Genomic DNA, 20,670 nt, shown 5'->3' with positions numbered 1-20,670 from the left:
GGATGAGCTGGAAAGGTCATGTCCTAACTTTATTTTACTAATTTTTGTAAAGGTTATTTCTATTCCGTTTTTGCTCTTAAATATCGCTTTCCCAAATGTAAAGTGTAGATTTTGGCCTAACCAATTTTAATGTAAATTATATCTATTCTGAGTTTAAAATGTGAATGGTCAGCGTTTAGAGAAGTTGTGTAAATATACGCTATACGCGTTATAACTTTTACACAAAACAAGTTATAACGCGTTATAACTTTTACACAACTTCTCTAAACGCTCCGGAAACCTACTACATATTGATTTAGTTACGTCAGCCCAATTAAATGTGCAGTTAAATCATTCAAGTAACTTGTACTCCGGGAATCCATTAAATGCATTGACATAACGAGCTCGGATAATTGCGGCTACGTCTGCGTATCATGTTACGTCATCGGCGGCAGTCGTAGGTGGCAATCACGATAAATATACGTATCACAATATGTATAAACCTACGCATAAAGATAATAATGTCACTCGGACTTTATTTTGGAAGGGTCACAACAGCTAAGCCGCCAAACTACTACAAATAATCAACAACGTTAAAAGTAAACAACCCAACTTAAATTCTTTTTGATTAAACGTAACTTAAGGGATAAACTAACGAAAGTTTGTGTTTGCTACAAGTAAAATAGCTTAACGAGATTTAAAGGGCACGAAAACTTTGGCAAAAGACAATTAAATAAAATGCTCATGAAACAAATTGGATACAAGAAGGACGAACTTTGTTGTTTGCACTACGGGGTTAACACCCTGTGGCCTTTTGATATTAAACAACAAGTAATAAAATACGCTTAGATACATTTACTGCTTATAATAAAATGGACTATAAATACGAAATAGTCGCTGTTTCATGACCACAAATGTATCTTAAGAACATAATAATTTCTGTGCGTCGTGTAACATCGATATTTTCAGTCGTAATAGTAAGTAAGACATAACAAATTAGAAGCAATATTATTTAGATGAGTAGAATAAGAATGGATGAAGAAATTAATGTTGAAAATCCTAAATTTTGTGATTACCTATAACTTATCGCAAACTGCAAACAACTTGCTAACTCATCAATCTAAAATACGGACGGATAAAAAAACTTTTTGTCCCAAATATGACCAACCTTTAAGAAAAGTAATGATTGCCCTAAACAAGAACCAGCTATTAATTAAAGATACGTAAGCCCAGAAAATCCGATTTCATTTCGCAACTTCAACAAATCTATGGTTCCCGCGCTTTGCTTAGACTAAAGCACTCCTCCAAACAGCCTATTTATATGTATTTTTTTCTTGTATAAACATTTTCGAACATTTTAACCGTCAAATCCGTAGCGGACCCCAATCGGGGTCTGAACATCAATGTCACCGTAAGCTCGGTTTAGACCCCAATTGGGGTCTGCGAATCAGTCATATGCTTTCCTAATTATTTACGCTCATATTTATTTTCTTTCCAATCAAACCACATTTGTGAGTACTAAATAAAATAACTAAATAAATTTAAATTATTTTTACGCATTCAAACCTTTCATATTTAGCATCCCGTTAGAAATATACCTTTTTAAAATCCAATCGTAATTACCGGGAATTCTGATCGAACTCGCCATGTTTGTTTACATTAGTTGTTTTTTTTTAAATTTGAAGACGCATAGACAAGATGGCGACGGTGATAGAAGTTTTGCATCGAATGATCCGATTCGTTAAAATAAAGAATCGATTTAATAATTTTATATTATTTGATATTATAATATTACTAAATTGCACTTTTGTATACTTACCATAATCTGAAAATAAATTAGGAAAAGTAAATTTATTTTGAAAAAATGCTAGAAAATCAGTGGTAGAAAATACGTTGTAGCCGGAATAAAATAATCTTCGGTTTTAGGGTTTCTGAAGACGGCAAATGAAGACTTATTTATTTCTTCGGTGTTTTATGTGCAGGATTCCTGTAGACCTGCCAAACTTAAGGCGATTCGTTACTTCCAACTTTTAACTGAGCGGCAAAGCAATTTGACGAGAGCCGTAGTTAGGTGTAGTTATCGCAAAATTTTATGACGATTTTATTGTTTGAAAGGGCAAATAGTTCGCTGTTCATCGAAAGCTGGTCCAAGAAGGAAAGATGGCCGCCGCCGACTTATTTTTAACCGACTTCCCAAAAAGCGGAGGTTCTCAATTTGACCATTTTTTCGTATGTTTGTTACGCGATTACTCAGCCATTTATTTATCGATTTTGATGATTCTTTTTTTGTTTGATAGCGTATACTTCCGAGGTGGTCCCATTATCATCAGGTCAGGATCTGATGATGGAACCTTGAGAAATCGAGGGCGACTTTCGAAAGTTGCAGAAATACATAGGTTGAAATCTTATCACTCAGGTGTTTGCCTGGTAGCACTATTCAACAGTGAAGGCTTTGAGCTGACCTGATGATGGAGACCAGTGAAGGTCGAGGGAACTCGACAACTGAATATTTAAACTTTCTCGTGTTTGTGCTTATATTATTCGTATTTACGAGGCCTCTGCAACAGTGAAGGAGATGTAGACGAGAGAAGTTCGGTTGTCGAGTTCCCTCGACCTTCTCTGGTCTCCATCATCAGGTCAGCTCCAAACCTTTACTGTTTCATAGTGTTATCAGACATACATCTGAGTGTCAAGTTATAACCTTATCTATGCTTACAATTTTCGAGAGTTGCCCTCGATTTCTCAAGGTTTCCATCATCAGATCCTAGACCTAATAACAAATATGGGGAATATACCCTTTCGACCAAAAACAAACATCCAAATTGAGATCCACCTCCTTTTTGGGATTCGGTTAAAAATATTTGGTGACTTTAAAATCAATCAATTATTATTATTGTTTCTCATCATCAAATAAGTACATTACTTTGGTAGTTACAAATTGCATTATATTTCAGAACACCAGGCTTACCCTCCGCCGAAACAAAAATCTTAGAAATGTTGAGAAATAATATAAGAATAAATTAAAATTCCGTAATAGGTAATAAAAATTCAATTAAAGTTAAAAATTATTACAAATGACGCAACACCAAAATAAATAATACATATAAAAATTTAATGCTAAAACTTTCATAAAACTTAAATATCTTTTTCTTAACAACAAAACAAATTGAACCTATAATTTAAAATTAATAAATAAAATTGAAATAAGTTGCTATTAAAAAATAGGTATGTATATATAAAATTGGTATTCGATTATTTATAATAAATATCCGATTAAGGTATCGAATGCACACCGCTGATTGAAAAAAAAAATACATACTCCATTCCAAAGTCTACTTCTCTTTGATCTTGTAAATTGTTCATTTTTATTGTGTATTTTATGTGCTGATTTTTTAGTTATTGAACATAAATAAGTGCACGAAATGTATTGCAACGGATTGAAAATGTTATAAATATGACGTTTGTGTTGTGTTTGAGAAAGTGATGCGATTATTTATTGGTAAGTTTTCACCAAATTTGAAATGCCTAACTTTTCGATAGACTTAAAAACACCGTAATTATTATCTTTTTCTGAATTAACTGACCCCATTTGACCTTTGCACATTGTTGTCAAATAAGTGAGCTCTAAAGTTATAGTTAAAATACTTCTGATCAGGCATTACGGACTTAGAATTCATGTGTTGAAAGTTAGTACAAATTTTTGACTTCCATGTCGCGATTCAAAATATCCCGCCGAATCAACGGTAAAGTCATATGTCAAAATCTTGTCGAGCAGAGGGGAACGAAACGTTGAGCGCTCCTTAATACTGGCCAATGAGACATTGAGTATTTCGTATCTACATTTTTTTTTTTATTTTCCTGTTAATAAGAAGAATGGTATTTCCAAGTACATAAGTGTACATACTGAAATATAAGAAGTAGGCTCCCATCGAGCAGATATAAAACCTAATTGGGGTTGTGCCAATATAATATCTATAAGCGCTGTACCGACGAGCGGAATATTTCAGCATCTAGATTAATTTTCGGGGAACTCGTCCAACTGGGCTAGTAACATCGATTAAGGTTTCTTATTGCTCAATATTAAGTAATGAAATGAAAATAATGTTGTTACTTTGAACGTTTTTAGTAAGAAAGTGACATGTATTAAAGGCAATATTAAAAGTTTTACTTAAAACCTAAACTTAATAAGTAGGTACTGGCCCCATCTGTGGTCGTTCACAAAGAATTCTTAAATCGCCCACAATCCTAAAAATCCATCAAGATTTCATATTAACGCAACTGCAAAAACAACATGGGATTGGACACATTAATCATCTGTCATATTATTATGACCATCACGTGCGCCCTTGATCCCTAAATTAAAGCGAGGTTACAATACAGCCACAGTTTGCGACAAGGGTCGTCTCTACGACAGGCGAGTCTCTCGGGACCACACTCGAAACATATTTTCATCGAAATAAGGCTACATTGGCTTTAATGAATTAAAAGTTCCCTTCAAAGATCATTCATTAATGTGACATTTTTATGATGCCTTAACACTTTGACTAACATTAACGTTTTTTAATCAACCTCATTACAGCCAAAAGGCCGTAATTAAAACCTAAGCCTTAAATTTCATTTTGGCACCTTTTCATCATCCTCCTGCCCTGATAATAATAATTTGCGGAAAAAATAATATTATCAGGTCATTATAACTTTTAGGGAATACCTATTATAGGTGCGTACGTACAACGCAAAATATAATTTCCTACATTTGAAAAGGAAGGGCTCAGGCTATTGTGAAAGGGTATTGCACGATAAATGAGAGTAGGACGGAGGACTTTCATTGAATGGAACTAATCAAGAGACCTATTCTGGAAATATTTTTCTAAGCCGCCCGAGTCCGTAATTGGAATTGCGAGTGACGCAACCTTGCGATTGATCATTTAAAACCTTTTAAATTATTGTAGTAGTAAGCTGCAAGCCAGCCTATTCATAAAAAAATCTATTCAAATTGCATTACCAGTGATACTAACTAATTTAAAATTAATTCTTTTAGAGGTAGTGATACATCACACTTATTTCCCACCCCGCCTGTGTAAATAAGTATCTACACGGCAGCAGGTTTAAAAGACTTAAAAGCATTCATAATTAAATTATTCCTTCCTTTGAAACGAGCCCAACTGTGCAAATGAATTTAATTTTCTCCTACCATGGCATACCAAATTAAGCCACGCGTGCAAACGGCAGAGGACTACGAAAATACTACGCCAACAAAAATGCTACGTAAACTAGATAATTGCTACGTCATAGAGTTGCTACGGCGTAGGCGTCGTAACCGGCATATTTGTGCATTGATTCGATAAGATAGGCAATATCTTGTCCCTTATTGTGCCAAATCGTCTTTAAGTGATCGATAGTCAGTTGAATTTGAGAAATTAGTTTGTCATCCCTATTAGAGTCAATTTATTAGATTAATTATTAATCGTCTACTACGAGGCCAATAAATGTATTACTACGTATTATGATTCTGTTGCCATTTCAGTGTTACTTAATCAAGATAACATTAAAATTTATCGTCTTTTATTATTCTAGGACGCCTGCCACGAGCGTAATTGAGTAGGGTCGGATCGCACCGATCAATAAGTTAAAAGATTTAAGCAATAAATACATGTATACCTATTATTTTATTCCTGTTTCCGTCAACATTTTAAGATTTGTTTTTAAATGAACTACGCCAAACTCCAATACATTCTTCCAACCAATTTCTTCTCAGCTTAATAGTAAGACGTTATAAATAGGTTAAAGTAATATCAAATCCCACCCAAAACAAAAATGTGAAAGACTGCCAAGTTCGATAATATGGGAATGCTTCGCCTATAAAAGAAGTGAGATCTGAATACGTACCAAGTTCCATACACATACCTCAATTAAAAATAGTCACTTTTTAATGATGTTACTTGGCAAGTTTACATACACCTTGTTATAAACCTACTAAACGTAACGAATCAAGTATTTAATTTTCTATTAAAACTTGCCAAGTAACATCATTAAAAAATAACTATTTTTAATTGAGGTATGTGTATGGAACTTGGTACGTATTCAGATCTCACTTCTTTTATAGGCGAAGCATTCCCATATTATCGAACTTGGCAGTCTTTCACATTTTTGTTTTGGGTGGGATTTCATTTATTTTTGTAAGGTTGTTTATTTTATTTTTTTCTTATGATGAAGTTAGTTAAAGAAATGTCTCATTTATACTATCTTTTAGATTTTTTTACATGCACTATGTTTCTTACAAAGAAACGAACTAGCTTAACTAAATGGACTAGATTTACCAACTGACTGACATGACATGTTATCATATATTATGTTCGTGGATCAAAGTTACACATTCGTTATCTTCGAAAGTGATTCACACTTGGCCGTTTTCAGATTTTTACTTTACTTTGACTAAATACAAACCTTTGTACCATGCGAAGATATATTATATAAATATAGATAATTTTAGTTCGTTTTAGTTCCTTAGGGGTATAAATTTACACCGGGTATAAAACCCCTTAATTATTTTGAAACCGACTCACACTTGGCCATTTTCAGATTTTTCCCTTTACCTTGACATAAAGACCTACCTCCATGCCAAATTTCAAGTCAATACGACCATTGGAAGTGGTCTAGGTTTTTGATGAGTGAGTCAGTGAATCAGTCAGTCAGTGAGTGTATAGTAAAAATAGCGATTTTCTGACGTCAATATCTCAAGACCTACAATAGGTATATTAATGAAATTTTGTATTTTAGATAAGTGAGGGGGTCTCAACAGATACTAGAAATTTGAATTGCGTAAATAAAATAGATTTTGAGTTACAGGGGGGTCGAATTTGGCCCGAAATGGTTCGTGTAATATAACCCACGGCCGGTGTGTCGCTTTTTTTGCTCGAACTTGGCGGACACACTGCCGTGTGTCTAGAACACGAGATACAGAAGATTTTAACGTTAGAAACATGCATACCCATTAAATTTGAACCTTGAAAGCTCTTAACAAAGCAGTTAAGCGTGGCTTTTACTTTACATTACCAAGTTAACTGTAAAAGCTACTAGCTTCAGAATATACACAGAAGTGCACCAAACCTAATTCTCTTTGAGAGGGGTGCATTTCGCAGATTCATTGTGGCTTGGCTTCCATGAAACAATGCGATGCCGACGTTTCATTAGAAATAACTGGTATTCAATGAATAAATACTTGACAAGCTAGCTGGGAACACGCTAAATCAACATTTACTCATGTATTTATCGTAACTGCAGTAGTTTTATGCCCGGTTCATATTAAAACAAATTATTAGTTTCGCTAACTTTTGGAATTTATTCCACGAGGCTTTTGCCAAAGAACTACCAAATAAGTAAAACGAATCGTTCTTGGAACCGGGCATTAAATATGTAGTTAATGGTTTTACCCGTATCGCATTACATGATTGTGAAATACGACGTTTTTAAAACAATCGATGGTGTGTAACGTATGTTCTATAGAGTACTCATAGATATGCAAATCGCGTTCCATTTAAGTAATCGCACCAGCATTTCGGTTTTCAAGCGAATGCTGTTACAGCTGATAACGCGAGATAAGCTCCAGTGGCTCGCGACGCAAACAATAATATAGTTGTGGGATGTTGTATTTTAGTTTTTGTTACTACTGTAGTAGTTACTTGTTTTGTATGTTTTGACATTGAAAGGTATTAATAAAATATACAGAGGTTTTACTGTTACTCTTATTTTATTCTTTTTGAAATAAGTCAAGGAGGAAATACTTAATAGGTATATAAATCTTCTGTATGATTGTTGTACAGATATAGTTCAAAGCTTTAATTATACATTTCTATAAATACTCAATAGTGGTCAAAAACTTAATCACATTTTATGAAGTGGTAACATTTCATGCTTCGATCAGAAATGAAATAACTAAGAATCCGGACGTTCAAACTGAAAAGGCTTATCTAAAGATCCAATTTATTAGTATGTCTCCAATTCAAATACGAGTTAACGAGATATGATTATATCCTCGATTCACTAGCAGTTGTATATCTAAAGCAAACCTAAGTAAAGTATTGTAGGTACCATCTAAACCTATACACACCATTGTTATGTATGAAAGACCGCTCCTTCAGATCGAAATTGACAGTACCTATACGTACTTATATAAACATTGAATATACCTACTACACTGGCAAAGGACACTATACTACTACAAGTTACCAAGAATCTCATGAAGAATTTAAAGATATATAATAGCAACATCAAGGAATATAGCGAACATACATAAGCAGTGTACGGTGGTACGTTACTCAAGGTGACCAGTAACTTCACCTACCCATTAAATGTAAAAGTGATGAGTGCAGTAAAATCACAATATAGATCTATTTTTTCAGTAGTTATTTCAGTGGGTTACGTCAGACACACGTCAACATGACGCACTTGAACCACTTTCCACCGGTCAGTGGTAATGAACATCGTTAAGCAAACCAGAAAATCTCAGGGTTGTAAAGGGGAACACAAAAGTATGGAGCTAGTAGTGAAACTAGGGCTTACCTTAAGTTTACGTGAGGTTGTATAGTTTCTACATGGTAAGCACGTCGCGCGCAATAACGTGATATCGTGCGTGTCGGTTTTGAGTACGAGATGTAACCGCGTAGTAGTGCATATCGCGGGATGGCGGAGGCGAGTGGAGTGCCATGCGCGGCCGCCCACGCTCGATACGCGCCGCGCCGTCGCCCGCCGCGCCGTCGCCCGCCGCGCCGACTTGCGCGGTCCTGCCCACCCGTCTACTCGCCACCTCATACTACTTTCACAATAACTTAACAATCCATTGCGCCACCACTTTGAACATCAACGGCCATTTTTCACGGGTAGTGTGTCGGAAAATTCAATGTAATTTAATCTATTTAGAAAATGTCCTTTCAGGTTTAGCTATGTGTACGGGTATGTAATGTCGAAGGGATTGGTTACGGTTGGTCGACTATTGCAGCTGATGACATTTATCGTATTTTATGAGACACTTGTAGATTTCAGGAGTTTAAACTTTGGCTAATTGAATGATTTAATTTTAGGGTCTTAATTATTAGTATTTTTTAATGAAACACGTTTCTTAATAAATATTAAAAATTTATTAAATAGAAAATGGTTGATAATTTCATTACATTTAAAAGTATTTATTTTCCTGTATCTTCTTTGAGAGAAACGGTTCTGTTGAACACCATCTGTAAAAAACAAGAAACAATGATTGATGTTGAATTTGTTCACAAAAATATGGAAGTTCAACAAAAAAAAAACGATCTACCTACAATGAAATGTATCTTACATAAATGGTACCGAAATATGTACTTACTAGTACACTGGCGAGTTTCTTGTTGGTGATGTAACTATTAATTGGCAAATAAAATTGATCAATACTGTCGTCCCTGGCTATAAGTGGGGTGAGGGTATTTAGTGTTAATCGACAGTCCCAACTTCATTATTTTGTTTGAGGGCAACATCAATCAAATTAAGACAGCTTATTACGTTTCTTGTTTGTTGAATAGGGGAAACAATTATCACACAAACATTTATTATAAACGAGAAAGTTTGTTTGGATGGATGGATATTTGATGATTCACGGTAAAACGGGTGGACCGATTGAGACGAATTTTGGTATACAGCTAGGTAGTAACCTGGAATCTATTTTTGTCCGAGAGCGGGGAGTACTTCTCTTGGGGACCGGGTGAAACGGCGGTGAACAACTAAATACAATATAATGACGTAATAAAAAATACGAACTTAAAATCTCAAAATGATGAACATAGTAATATGTATAAAGACTCACATGGTTGGCAGTGCTATCAGGGTCTACGGAGAAGAAGCCGATTCTCTCAAACTGGAACTTGTCGTAGACCTTGGCTCCCTTGAGAGAAGCATCGGCATAAGCGTTGACGATCTTCAGCGTGTCTTCGCGGCAATCTGACAGGAACCCGCCAGGCACCTCGCTTGGATCCTCCGGGTTTTTATGTTTAAATCTAGATACAAAATATTTGGATTTATTTCTGGAAAATTCTTTTATCATTTGTTGTATAAGGCGTCGAAATTGTGACTGTTAAGTATGAGGTTTTGGTTTCAATAGATAATTTCAACTGTCCATTCGTCAACATTCTAGCTATTGGGTACTGCATGCCCCGTGTGATGAATATGGGCAGATCCCGAAATCCCCTAGCTCGGGGATGCCTTTGTTCAGCATTGGCCGTTTTTAGGCTGTGACGACAATGTCAACGGATGGATATCAGAGAAAATATGCCTGTCTTTTTTATAATTACCTTAATTTACCTGCAATGCTTCAAGAACGAAGCATTGCAGGTAAATTAAATTAATTAAACTGATAACATAAAAACACATATAATATACTTACAGAGGTTCATATAATCTGACTTCGACAGTGACTGGTTCGGACACCCAGTGAATGAAAGCCTTCGGTTTCTCAGCGGATTCAGACGTTTCCGCGGTACATTCTACTTCGGTAACTTTTCCGTCTGCGCTCTTGATTACTTTAGACACCTAAATAAAGAAAAAAAAACTTGAAACTCGTGGAAATGTTTGAGCGCTATTTAGGGCATTTAATTTAATACTTTTAATAAGAACAAGTTTTCGCTTTAGTAGGACTTCTGTTGCGTAAATTTTTCCGAAACGTAAATAGAATCTACCTACTTTTGATTACGTCAGCAGAACATTTTGCGTACTTTAAAAAGTAACATTTTGCGTAACATCTTATACTAAAGTTAAAACATTTACTAAAATATAAATGTAGGTATTTTTTTAATTTTACCTATTTAGCACAGTTGAAAAAAATACTAAAACCTAAATGTAGATACTAGAAAATGTTGTTTATTTTACCTTAATAACATAGCCAGCATGTCGCAAGCCCACGGTTTGTTTCGGCGTCAGCCGCCGGTACCCCTTCTCGGGTTCTTCCTTAAAGTCCGTGGCTTCAATATAAAGGACTTTACTAAGTGTGACTGTGTGAGTGCCTTTGTCAGGCTCATTGGGGAAGTCTGGTACTGTAACTTGTATGGGTTTGTCGCTAGGGAAGTTCGTTATTGTTATTTTCAACGGCTCCAGTGCTACCATGACTCTGAAACAAAATCACCATTTAAATTGTTTAGCTTTTTACCTTTTTTATTTTTTCTTAGTGAAGGCCTATGTCCAGCAGTGGACTGCTATAGGCTGATGATGATGATGATGATGATGAAGGCTTACATACTAATAACATATTCTTATTTAAACTTAAACTAGATAATCAGATTGCTAATTACAAGCCTTCACAGATAAATTATACCTAACTTTTGTTATATTAGAGTAATAAAAAAAAGAAAATCTAATATGGTAAGTAAGAATAATTATCTCAAGGCTTGTAAAGATAAGTCTTCCGAGGTCCACCCCATAATTTGAAAAAAAAAAAACAATACCTATTCGCTTTCCCCGAAGCAAATATAAGTAATACCTTGTCGAGCAATTGCCATGACACACTTATGGACAACTAATTGCTAGGAACAAAGAATAACTAACATTGTAAGTGAACAAACTTTGTTACTTACTGTTACAATACTTTGTTATCTCAATAAAAGTATATAGCACAAAGATGTCACGTGTATTGCAAGCTTTTAATGTCATCCATCCTAAATATTCTAAACCTTCGTACAACTAAAGTTCTGCAACATTTTATCAGCTACCCTTGAAATTAAATGACATGTAAAACTGTTCGCGTGTTCGCGATAACATTGCAAGGATAATGGAATATTTATGTCGGTCCTTTTAAAATGACTTTGTGTTACGTAAATGTCAATGCACATGAGTCTTCTGCGGTACGTGGGCGTGTCCGGCTATATTCATAAAAACTACAAAATAGCATCGATGACCTGAATAGATAGATGAAATCATTTGTTCATAGTCAGCTGGTTTACTTAGGATTAATAAGGAAAAAGATTCAAATAATTATCATCGTAATTTCTCCAGCCTTTTTGAAACCTTATCAAAATATGTTGCCACCTCCTCAAGTCCTCAATCAAGGTCCATAGGCACCTTGGTAAGAAAGCTTGTAAGACTTTCTGGCTTTATAATCCCCGTAAGAACTACCAAAGACATGTCTATTTCGTCGAAACTTCTACTAGGGCTTCCTGTAGTGCCACTTTGCTGCTCATTATAAATACATGATACCTAAATATTATAAACAACATACCTAGGCGCCGTATTATTGAGTACATCTCGAATGCTGGCGTCCAGCATGGCGGGGTCCACCGCGCCCACCGCGCCCGTCACGCCCAGCGCCGCGCAGAACGAGTTGATGGCCGACGCCGGCACGCCGCGGCGCCGCAGCGCCGTCAGAGTGTACAGTCTTGGGTCGTCCCAGTCTACACAAGAAAAGCAGGAAAAAAAGATTTAAAATCTTGAGCTCTCTGAATCTCAAACGCACACAAAACTGATCACCTAAAAATACATAGCAAAATATAAAAAAATATGTGCAAAACAGGTGAGAGAACTACATATATAAGTTGTATTATAGATTTATGCATCTTGTATTGTGGTGTAGTCACCATAGCTGTACAATGCATGCTGTCGAAATGTATTGCGGATCTATTTGCACGAGCAAAAACTCCGAAAATACTACTGGTCAAATTAGTAACTTCAAGGTACTGAGCATGAGCATAAATAATTTTATTGCAGGTGCCTTAACGACTAGAGTATCACTGGTCTAGGACACCAATCATGTCATGATTTGAAGAATGTCAAAAACAGCATAATTAAAAATAGAATGTTAATAAATACAATTACCGTTAACAATCTTTTCATCAATAAGTTTGGCAATTTTCCTCTTAGACACCACAGTGTAGTTTACGTTGAGACGACCATACTCCCATTGCACAGGACAATAGATGCCCAGAGCATTACACAACCAGTAATAGGATGATCTGTAAAAAGAGGTTTAGAAATAAGTCATGTGTTAAACTTTTCGGTTTAATTATTGTCAAAAACTTGACATTAAAAATGTTTAACAAGTCATTTATTTGATGCATGTATAAAAAGGCAGAAAAATCTAAAAGAATCTGAAACCCGCAAACTATAGCTGAAATGACGCTCCCCACTGCCTACCATATTTATAGAGACGCACTTAAAAGGTGCTAGTGGGATGCGTCATTTCAGCTTACACAACTTATGTACACCTTTCTTTGAATACCATTGTTGTAGATTAATAGGCTCAAAACGTTTTTTTTTTTTTTTTAAATTAGGAAAGTATAAATAATTGTATAGCATACTAACCTCCTTGATTGGAACTCCTTGGTACACAATGAATGGGTGATGTGCTCTATACTGTCACATAAACAGTGAGTGTAATCATAGGTAGGGTAGATACACCACTTGTGCCCAGTTCGGTGGTGAGGCTTGAACCTTATCCTGTAAGCCACAGGGTCCTGTTTACCTTCTTCAAGGGTAATCTTCATTCGTAAGGTGGCATCTCCTTCATCAATTTTCCCATTTTTCATGTCCTAGAGTAGGGTAATGTTTACCATTTAGTATTAGTGATACTTGTAAATGTCATACATTTGGGACGCCTTATATCTGCAAGCTTACTTTTATGTTTAAACATTATATTGAAATCAATGTTTTTCATAGAAAAGTGTTCTGTATTGCATCGAGAAATTATGATTCAGATGTTTAAATATATAAATAATATATGTATGTATAGCATACCTCAAATAGTTGCAAGCTTTCTTCAACAGGCCTATTCCTCCAAGGTGAAGGTGGTGGATTGAAACCCTTGATCTCCTCGGACTTCTGATGGCACACATAGGCAAGATCCTTGGTAATCAACTGAACCGCCCATTCATATAGCTGGTCAAAGTAATCTGATGAGTGGGTGATTTTGTATGGGGTGTAACCTGGAAACCACATTTTAAAGTTAAAGTTTAGCCGTTAATGGTCATTTAACTTAAAAAATTAGTTAGTTACAGCCTATTTATCGTCCCACTGCTGGGCACAGGCCTCCTCTCACACGGAGAAGGATTAGGAAAAATTAGTAAACATAAAAAAAAATATAAGAAAGTTTATATATTTTATGGTTAGTAAGTAAAGACTGCAATACTTTATCACTCACCTAACCACTCCACCATGTCTTTGATACCCACAAAGAACTTTTCCTCCTCTTTCTCAGGGTTGGTATCATCATACCTTAGGAAGCAGATACCATCATGAGCAGCCGCATAACCAAAATTAATATTAATGGCTTTTGCATGTCCAATATGTAAAATACCGTTTGGTTCAGGAGGGAACCTGGTCCTCACTTTTCCACCAGTAATTTTAAGGTGCTCCTCAAGTAATCGTTTAGTATCATTTGTAACGACATAACCATCAGACTTGAAGTTCTCGCCAGGAGCATGGAATGGCAACTTTTTCATCAACTCTGAGATAGATGTAGCACCGCCAATGTCATCTGATGATTCAGGTTTTTCCGCTGATTTTGTTGCTGGAATTAGAGGGAGGTAACCATTAATATTTAATTCTAGAATATTTTAAGCTTAGATTACACTAAGCACCTTTCTAATAGGTAGGAAGGTAGGTTTATTTGTCACAGATGCAGCTACCTTATTCATCACAAGAAAATACATGACAAAATCTTATTTCATCATGAATTACTTAAAGATTCGGTTTATATACCATTTCAAATAATAATATACAAAATAAGCATACCTTTATCATCTGTTTTCTTGGCGGCTTTCTTGGCGTCTCCCTTCGGTTTCTTTTCTGCTTTTGGTGGAGGAGCTAGATCTGCTTCCGTTTTAGGGCCCAACAGATCTAAAATCTAATAAGCACAATTAATTTAAAATAACACTACAGTTTATTTAATAATTAAGAACATACTTTGAATTTATTAATCTCACCTGAACATCAACTTCATTCTTTATGGCTTTTCCGTCAGCCCATGGTAGGTCTGCTCGCACGGCTTGCATTACAATACCAGCATTAAACCTGTACCTTTTCTCCAACAACTCTGCTTTGTACTGCGCCATGTGTTTCTCCACAGCCTGCTCGACTTGCTCCGGCGTGACCACGACACCAACGCCGCAGGCTTGTTCAAACGCACTGACGTCTACATTGCCCTCGTTCACATGACTGATAAGGTACTCTAAGGCTGCATCAACTCTCAGAGTCGAGTCAAGCTTGCCTTTAGCGATGAAATCGCAAACAAATGCTAGTTTATCGGCAATCTGCGGCTTGATCTTTGTTGCCAGATGGTATATCAACATTCCGGCGCCAGCTGGCAATTTCGCTACGTCCACCTAAGAAATCAATTAACATAGTTTCACTTTAATGTTAACTGTTTATAGACGAGAATTAACTTAATTATCATTGATCGTTAAAAGTAAAAGTATTGTAATTGTAAAGAATTTGAAAGTTCTAACCTCATTTAATGCGGCAAGTAAATACTTGGTTACGTTGGCGTTTTTCAATGTTTCTTTTGCCTTTTGTTCGTTAAGGCCTAAAAGCTTAAATCTCTCTATAGTTTCCTCCGGCGTCATCTTAATTTTACAACCAATTTCTATTTATTTATACTCTAAACGTGAACGTTAACTCTCATCAATGTTCACAAAAAAATCGCAGCTGAGCTGTGCTGTCCTGTGACTGTCACAGTGTCAATGTCAGAGTGGCAGTCACTGCTGTCACTGTCATTACTGACGTGAAATTATAATACGTTCCATTATAGCAAGAGTTAAGTGAGGACTAAAGGCTAAACAGATAATAGTGGTTTACGGTTTAATATAAGCCCAGTCAGCCGTGGCAACAAAATGACTGTACCTACCTATGCTTTTCTATCATAATTGTGTATGGAAAATGTAACCTAAAAGACATTAAAATATAAATAATAGCGATTATACCCACATTATGTATTATTAAGCAATGTAAATGTAATGTACTGCCTATTCTTCTTCTCATCGCGTGATCTGCAGGTTTTAATCGACTTAGGCCCAAGTTCACCGATAACATGAACATCAGTTATCTTATGACAACTGTTTAGTGTGAATTTTCAAGTTCAAATGCCTGATGGCCTCTGACCTGGAATTTTTACATAAGAACAACGACTGCTACTGAAGAGGTCGCGTAGGAAATCTACGACGCCGGCTATACGTGCCTTCCCGGGAATGAAGATGTAACACCGCCGACTTTAAGACTCCGGTCTGCTTTGTGTAAGTTTCTAAAAAAGCAAGAAAAATAAAGCTTTGTAGAGGTAGCTGACCGTCTGCTTACTACAAGATAGGTACCTACTATTTATTACGAGATATAATTTTGAATGAGGGTTTTCTAAAATGGCAATCCACGAGGTGGCAGCACCGAGTCGTCAGGTCCAATACTGTCAAAGTGCTTATCTTTACTATGAATAGTGAACGATTTTAGTGTTTTTTTTATTTTATAATTAAAGCACTGCATTATTGTTTTACTATTGCGGTTGAGTAAATAAAAAAAACTAAATCATATTGTGTTAACAAATTTTTCAACAAGCTTTTCCTTAGTCCCAGTGACTTTTGCACCTTCTCTCTTAGCTCAATTTTTAGTTCGGAAACCTTATTCTGACCGTAGTCCATAATAAAATCAATAACACTTCCAATATAACAGAATTTCAATAAACAATAAGTTCGGCACCTACAATTCCATACTATTTGACAGCTGTTTGGACCAGACGCATACGTGGCGCCACCCGGTGGCAGAAAAAATTTCAAAAACCCTCATTGACCTACCTGTATCTATTACCTAATCTAGAGATGATTAATACCGATATTAGGAAGCCCTACACCCACATTTAAACAATAGCTAATTGAATATTTTCGTTAAGTAAATATCAACAATTTCTATTCAGAATTTATCTTAATTATGATGACATAACAAAATAACATAATTTTGTTTGTAAACCATGCTAACCTACGTAGCTTTATCAAATCGAATGTGATGGTTCATTGATCCGTGAATATAATTGTGCGACACTTGTCTCATCTTATTAATACCAAGAAGTGTACAAAGGCGTCAGGAACGGGCTTAAACACCTACTGCTTTCTCGGAAACAAAGATCAAGAGATCACTTTTAAATATAGGAAGACACCCACTAACAATTGCGGTCAAATTTTTATTTATAGTTATCTGTTCTTCTAATCTCAAATTGAAGGCATTGAGCACACAGTTTTATGTTAGGTAGGTACTTTCTGGTCAAACTACAGTCCAAAGTTGTCAATGAGTTAGCAAGAAAATGACTTTAGTAGATAAATAGCTGGAGAGGTTTTCGAGGTGAAACGATTAAAAACGGGTATGATTTAAGCTGTCACCAATTTAATTCATTTTGTGTTTCTTAAATAATAGGGTTTGCCCTCAAAATAGTAGATTTGTCACCAAAATGTATCACCAAACAATATAAAATCAATTCCACAATAAATTACCGAAAATCATGGAGATATGGGGTCAAGTACCAAATAAATGGTTTTGTATGTATTATAATAGGTTTGTCCTAATAGTATTTAGGCAAACTAATTTAAAGAGATCACCAATAAATCATATATTATATCACTAGAAAATTTCATGAATTGTATTAAAATGTAGGGTGGTCGTCATCATCCTTTCAACCAAAAGAGTCTTCTACTTCACTGGCCATGTGCCTCCCCCAAGGGTCTTAATTTCCACAGGTAGTATAAATATATTTAAATTAAATTTCTAGCTGAATAGTAAATAAAACACTTAATTAAAATCAAAATAAGCATCGTATGATCGTACCTACAACCAAACTACAACCCATTCGTTGAGGCCCGAAAGCGCGCCAATTTGTCTCCCTTCCCTTCCTCTTCCCTTTGAACATATTTTCATTAAAAATAAACTGATGTATTAAATTGGTAACGAATACATTATTTTAATAACTGAACATAATAAAATGTAACTACTGTATTGGTGACAATATAACAAATAAAAAGCAGTCGCAGTCAGGGATCGATTAATCGATTTATTTGGTGACAGATCTACCATTTTGAGCACCAAGCTATTATTTAAGTAATAAAACTATTATTATAAGAACGAAGTTTATATTCATGTAATGCACTACAATTTTATTGGTGATTCATCTCATATTTTATACATTAGGGGAGATGTTCCCAAAACGGGTAAGCTAAGGGAAGATGTTAAATAAAATAACCAAGAACATTACATGCGACTTGTATTTTTACTCATAGGGTTGTTTATATAATAAACTTTGGAAAACATAAGATAGTCTTTGTAATCTTCTTCAAAATTCAGAAAAAAATAAAAAAAAATAAACCCCTTCGAAATACCCGCTTTGCCCTCGGGGGGGTCCTAAAACGGGTAGCGCCTTTGGGCAAAGCAGGTAATGAATGAATATATGTGATAAATTAATTAGAAAACGTATCTTAGCCTCCTGTTATCCAGGAAATCTTTATCGTTAATTAGTCTCCTTAATTATGTTAGACAGTATTCTTATTTTGATCAGTCTAGATCACTTTTTTACTTTATTAAATGTTACCTTTGAAATTATAATCGTACCAGCAGATAATTTTGTTAAAAATCAGAGAAAACATATTTTAATTCCTTTTTCACGCTGTTCCTGTACTTCTTCAGCTCTCTGTGGCTTCCTTTGTCTTCGATTAGCTTTCTGTGGGATCAATTGAGGAAGTGGTCCCTTATTTCAAATCGGGTAGTCACCCGTTATGCCCCTACCCGTTTTGCCCAAAAGCACGTTTTAAATTTCAACTACCTTAACCTTAAAATAGTAAACAAGGAGACCACTAAGTATTCACAATTAATAAGCATATAACATGCAAAATGATAATACAAAACTGCGAAAACCGTATCTTGCACCATATTTGAGTAGTCAGCACTAGCATAATCCGATTTTTTTTAATAAACTCTGCAAAAAACTTTTTTTACGTCTAATCTCGAAAACGCTCGTTCTAGGCGCCCGAGCCAACTGACCGTGATCGGCGGGGTGGTAGTGCACCGCTCTACACTCACAGGTTCACACTAAGACCTATAATATACGAATGGCAAAGCCTACCCGTTTTAGGAAGGGTACCCGTTTTAGGAACATCTCCCCTATATTGACAATAATTTGGTAATTCATACATGGGAACACTCTTTGTTTATCTGAGAACGAAAATATTTCGTGGCGATAAATCTATTTATTAGGTGATACAACTTGATGACAAAAATAAATTTTGGTGACAAAAAATATAGTTCCCATTAAAAACTACTCTCTTCTTTAGGGGTTGTTTCTCGTTCTTCGTCTTCCTAAAAAAATAGCCTTCCTTAAATTAGCTCTTCCAGAATAGCTATTTAATTTTAGACCTAAGACTTGATATTTGAGGCTTCGGTACCTAAGTACCTATTTCTACGAGCCATAGCAAGACTGGTAACAAAAGACTCCCCTATGTTTTTCAGAAGGACCAGTTAATTTTGCCTGAGTTCAGCGCCTACTTCCGGCCGTTGTTAGATCGTCCGTATTGGATCATATAAATGACAGTAAGTACATACTATAATAGTTGGCTTTAAGCCGAAGGTCATTCTGAGGTAACCGATAGCCAGGTATGCGAGTACAGATTACATGCACTTATTACCGTTATACTTAAGTACCTAATTATGATCTTGCGGTTATATCATAACTTGACAGGTTAGAGTTGCCTATGTACTTACCTGTTAACTAAGAGCCAAAATAAGACTAATTAGGCGACTATAAGGAATATATGAACTCCTGCCCTACCTTTTTATAATCATAAGTCAACGATACCTCCCCAATACAATTTAATATTTGTAATATACTTGAGTAGATTAACAGATAATCTCCGTATAGCTTTTAATATTTCATCACATAAAATACCGAATCTCTCGTTCAAGGTAAATAGCTGTAATAAAATACCTATCCATTTAAAAGAGAGACCGATAAGCCCATAAGCAGATAATAAATTGATGAGGGCAAAGATCGATCGATCGACCTGTTGCTATTGGATATTATTACCTGTGCAACATTAATGAAAATTTTCGTTATTACATGTTTTGTCTACGTTCGATAACAAAGTACCATGGGAAGAAACAGCTGACGATAGGGTGGCATTCATATAAAGCTTTACGTATTGGGAACAATGTTAGAAAACCATAATGTAGGTGCCTATTTATTAAACCTCTGTTACTCTGCAGACCATACTGCTTTTAAAATTATAAAATCTTTATTTGTAAGAACCTTTTCCTGATGTTTATTGATAAAAGATGTTACACGTAGACACAGGAAATGGGAAACATCTTTTATAACTAGTGAAAGTTAATTTTGAGTATTTTAGAGGAACCGGAGGCTGAGGCAAAATAATCTTTTAATTTCGAACCAAAAGCTTTTGTAACTTAATCTTTCTTAATGACCTATTTATGTAATACTTACGAACAAACAAATGTGTCATGAATGTGTTTCTATCAAAAATCAATTACTTAATGTAATTGAATTAGAGCGATAGTAATGTTTGCCTGCCTTGCAATTTGCATAGGCAAGTTAATCCATGTACACTCTATTATCAGATTAATTAATTAATTTTGAGGAAATACTCGCATGAATTTCTGTCTGTCCCTATAAAATGACCTAAGCATAACTTCTATTTACTATTCTACAGTAGA

General features: G+C 35.4%; 2 protein-coding genes across 2 annotated transcripts in view; both read right to left on the bottom strand.

The window, feature by feature from the left end:
• Positions 1–8,730, bottom strand: part of LOC110372271 (MAP kinase-activating death domain protein) — a 32,057-nt gene extending 23,327 nt beyond the window's left edge. The window contains 1 exon segment of the mRNA XM_064036467.1: positions 8,539–8,730. The gene's annotated coding sequence lies outside the window, so the exon portion shown is untranslated.
• A 358-nt stretch (positions 8,731–9,088) lies between these two features.
• On the bottom strand, positions 9,089–15,594 carry LOC110372340 (probable glutamine--tRNA ligase). Its single transcript, XM_021328967.3, has 12 exons — positions 15,429–15,594; positions 14,907–15,305; positions 14,716–14,827; positions 14,123–14,491; positions 13,720–13,907; positions 13,288–13,514; positions 12,802–12,938; positions 12,209–12,380; positions 10,867–11,104; positions 10,385–10,530; positions 9,809–9,998; positions 9,089–9,206 (listed from the first exon to the last, which is right to left on the bottom strand). The coding sequence occupies exons 1-12, from the start codon at positions 15,543–15,545 to the stop codon at positions 9,159–9,161; spliced, it is 2,343 nt and encodes a 780-aa protein (XP_021184642.3). The 5' UTR covers positions 15,546–15,594; the 3' UTR covers positions 9,089–9,158.
• Between the last annotated feature and the right edge of the window lie 5,076 nt (positions 15,595–20,670).

This window comes from Helicoverpa armigera, chromosome 10, assembly GCF_030705265.1.
Source record: "Helicoverpa armigera isolate CAAS_96S chromosome 10, ASM3070526v1, whole genome shotgun sequence".
NCBI classification, from domain to species: domain Eukaryota; kingdom Metazoa; phylum Arthropoda; class Insecta; order Lepidoptera; family Noctuidae; genus Helicoverpa; species Helicoverpa armigera.
Note: the sequence above shows the minus strand (reverse complement) of the source record. Positions and strands in the feature narration are given on the sequence as shown.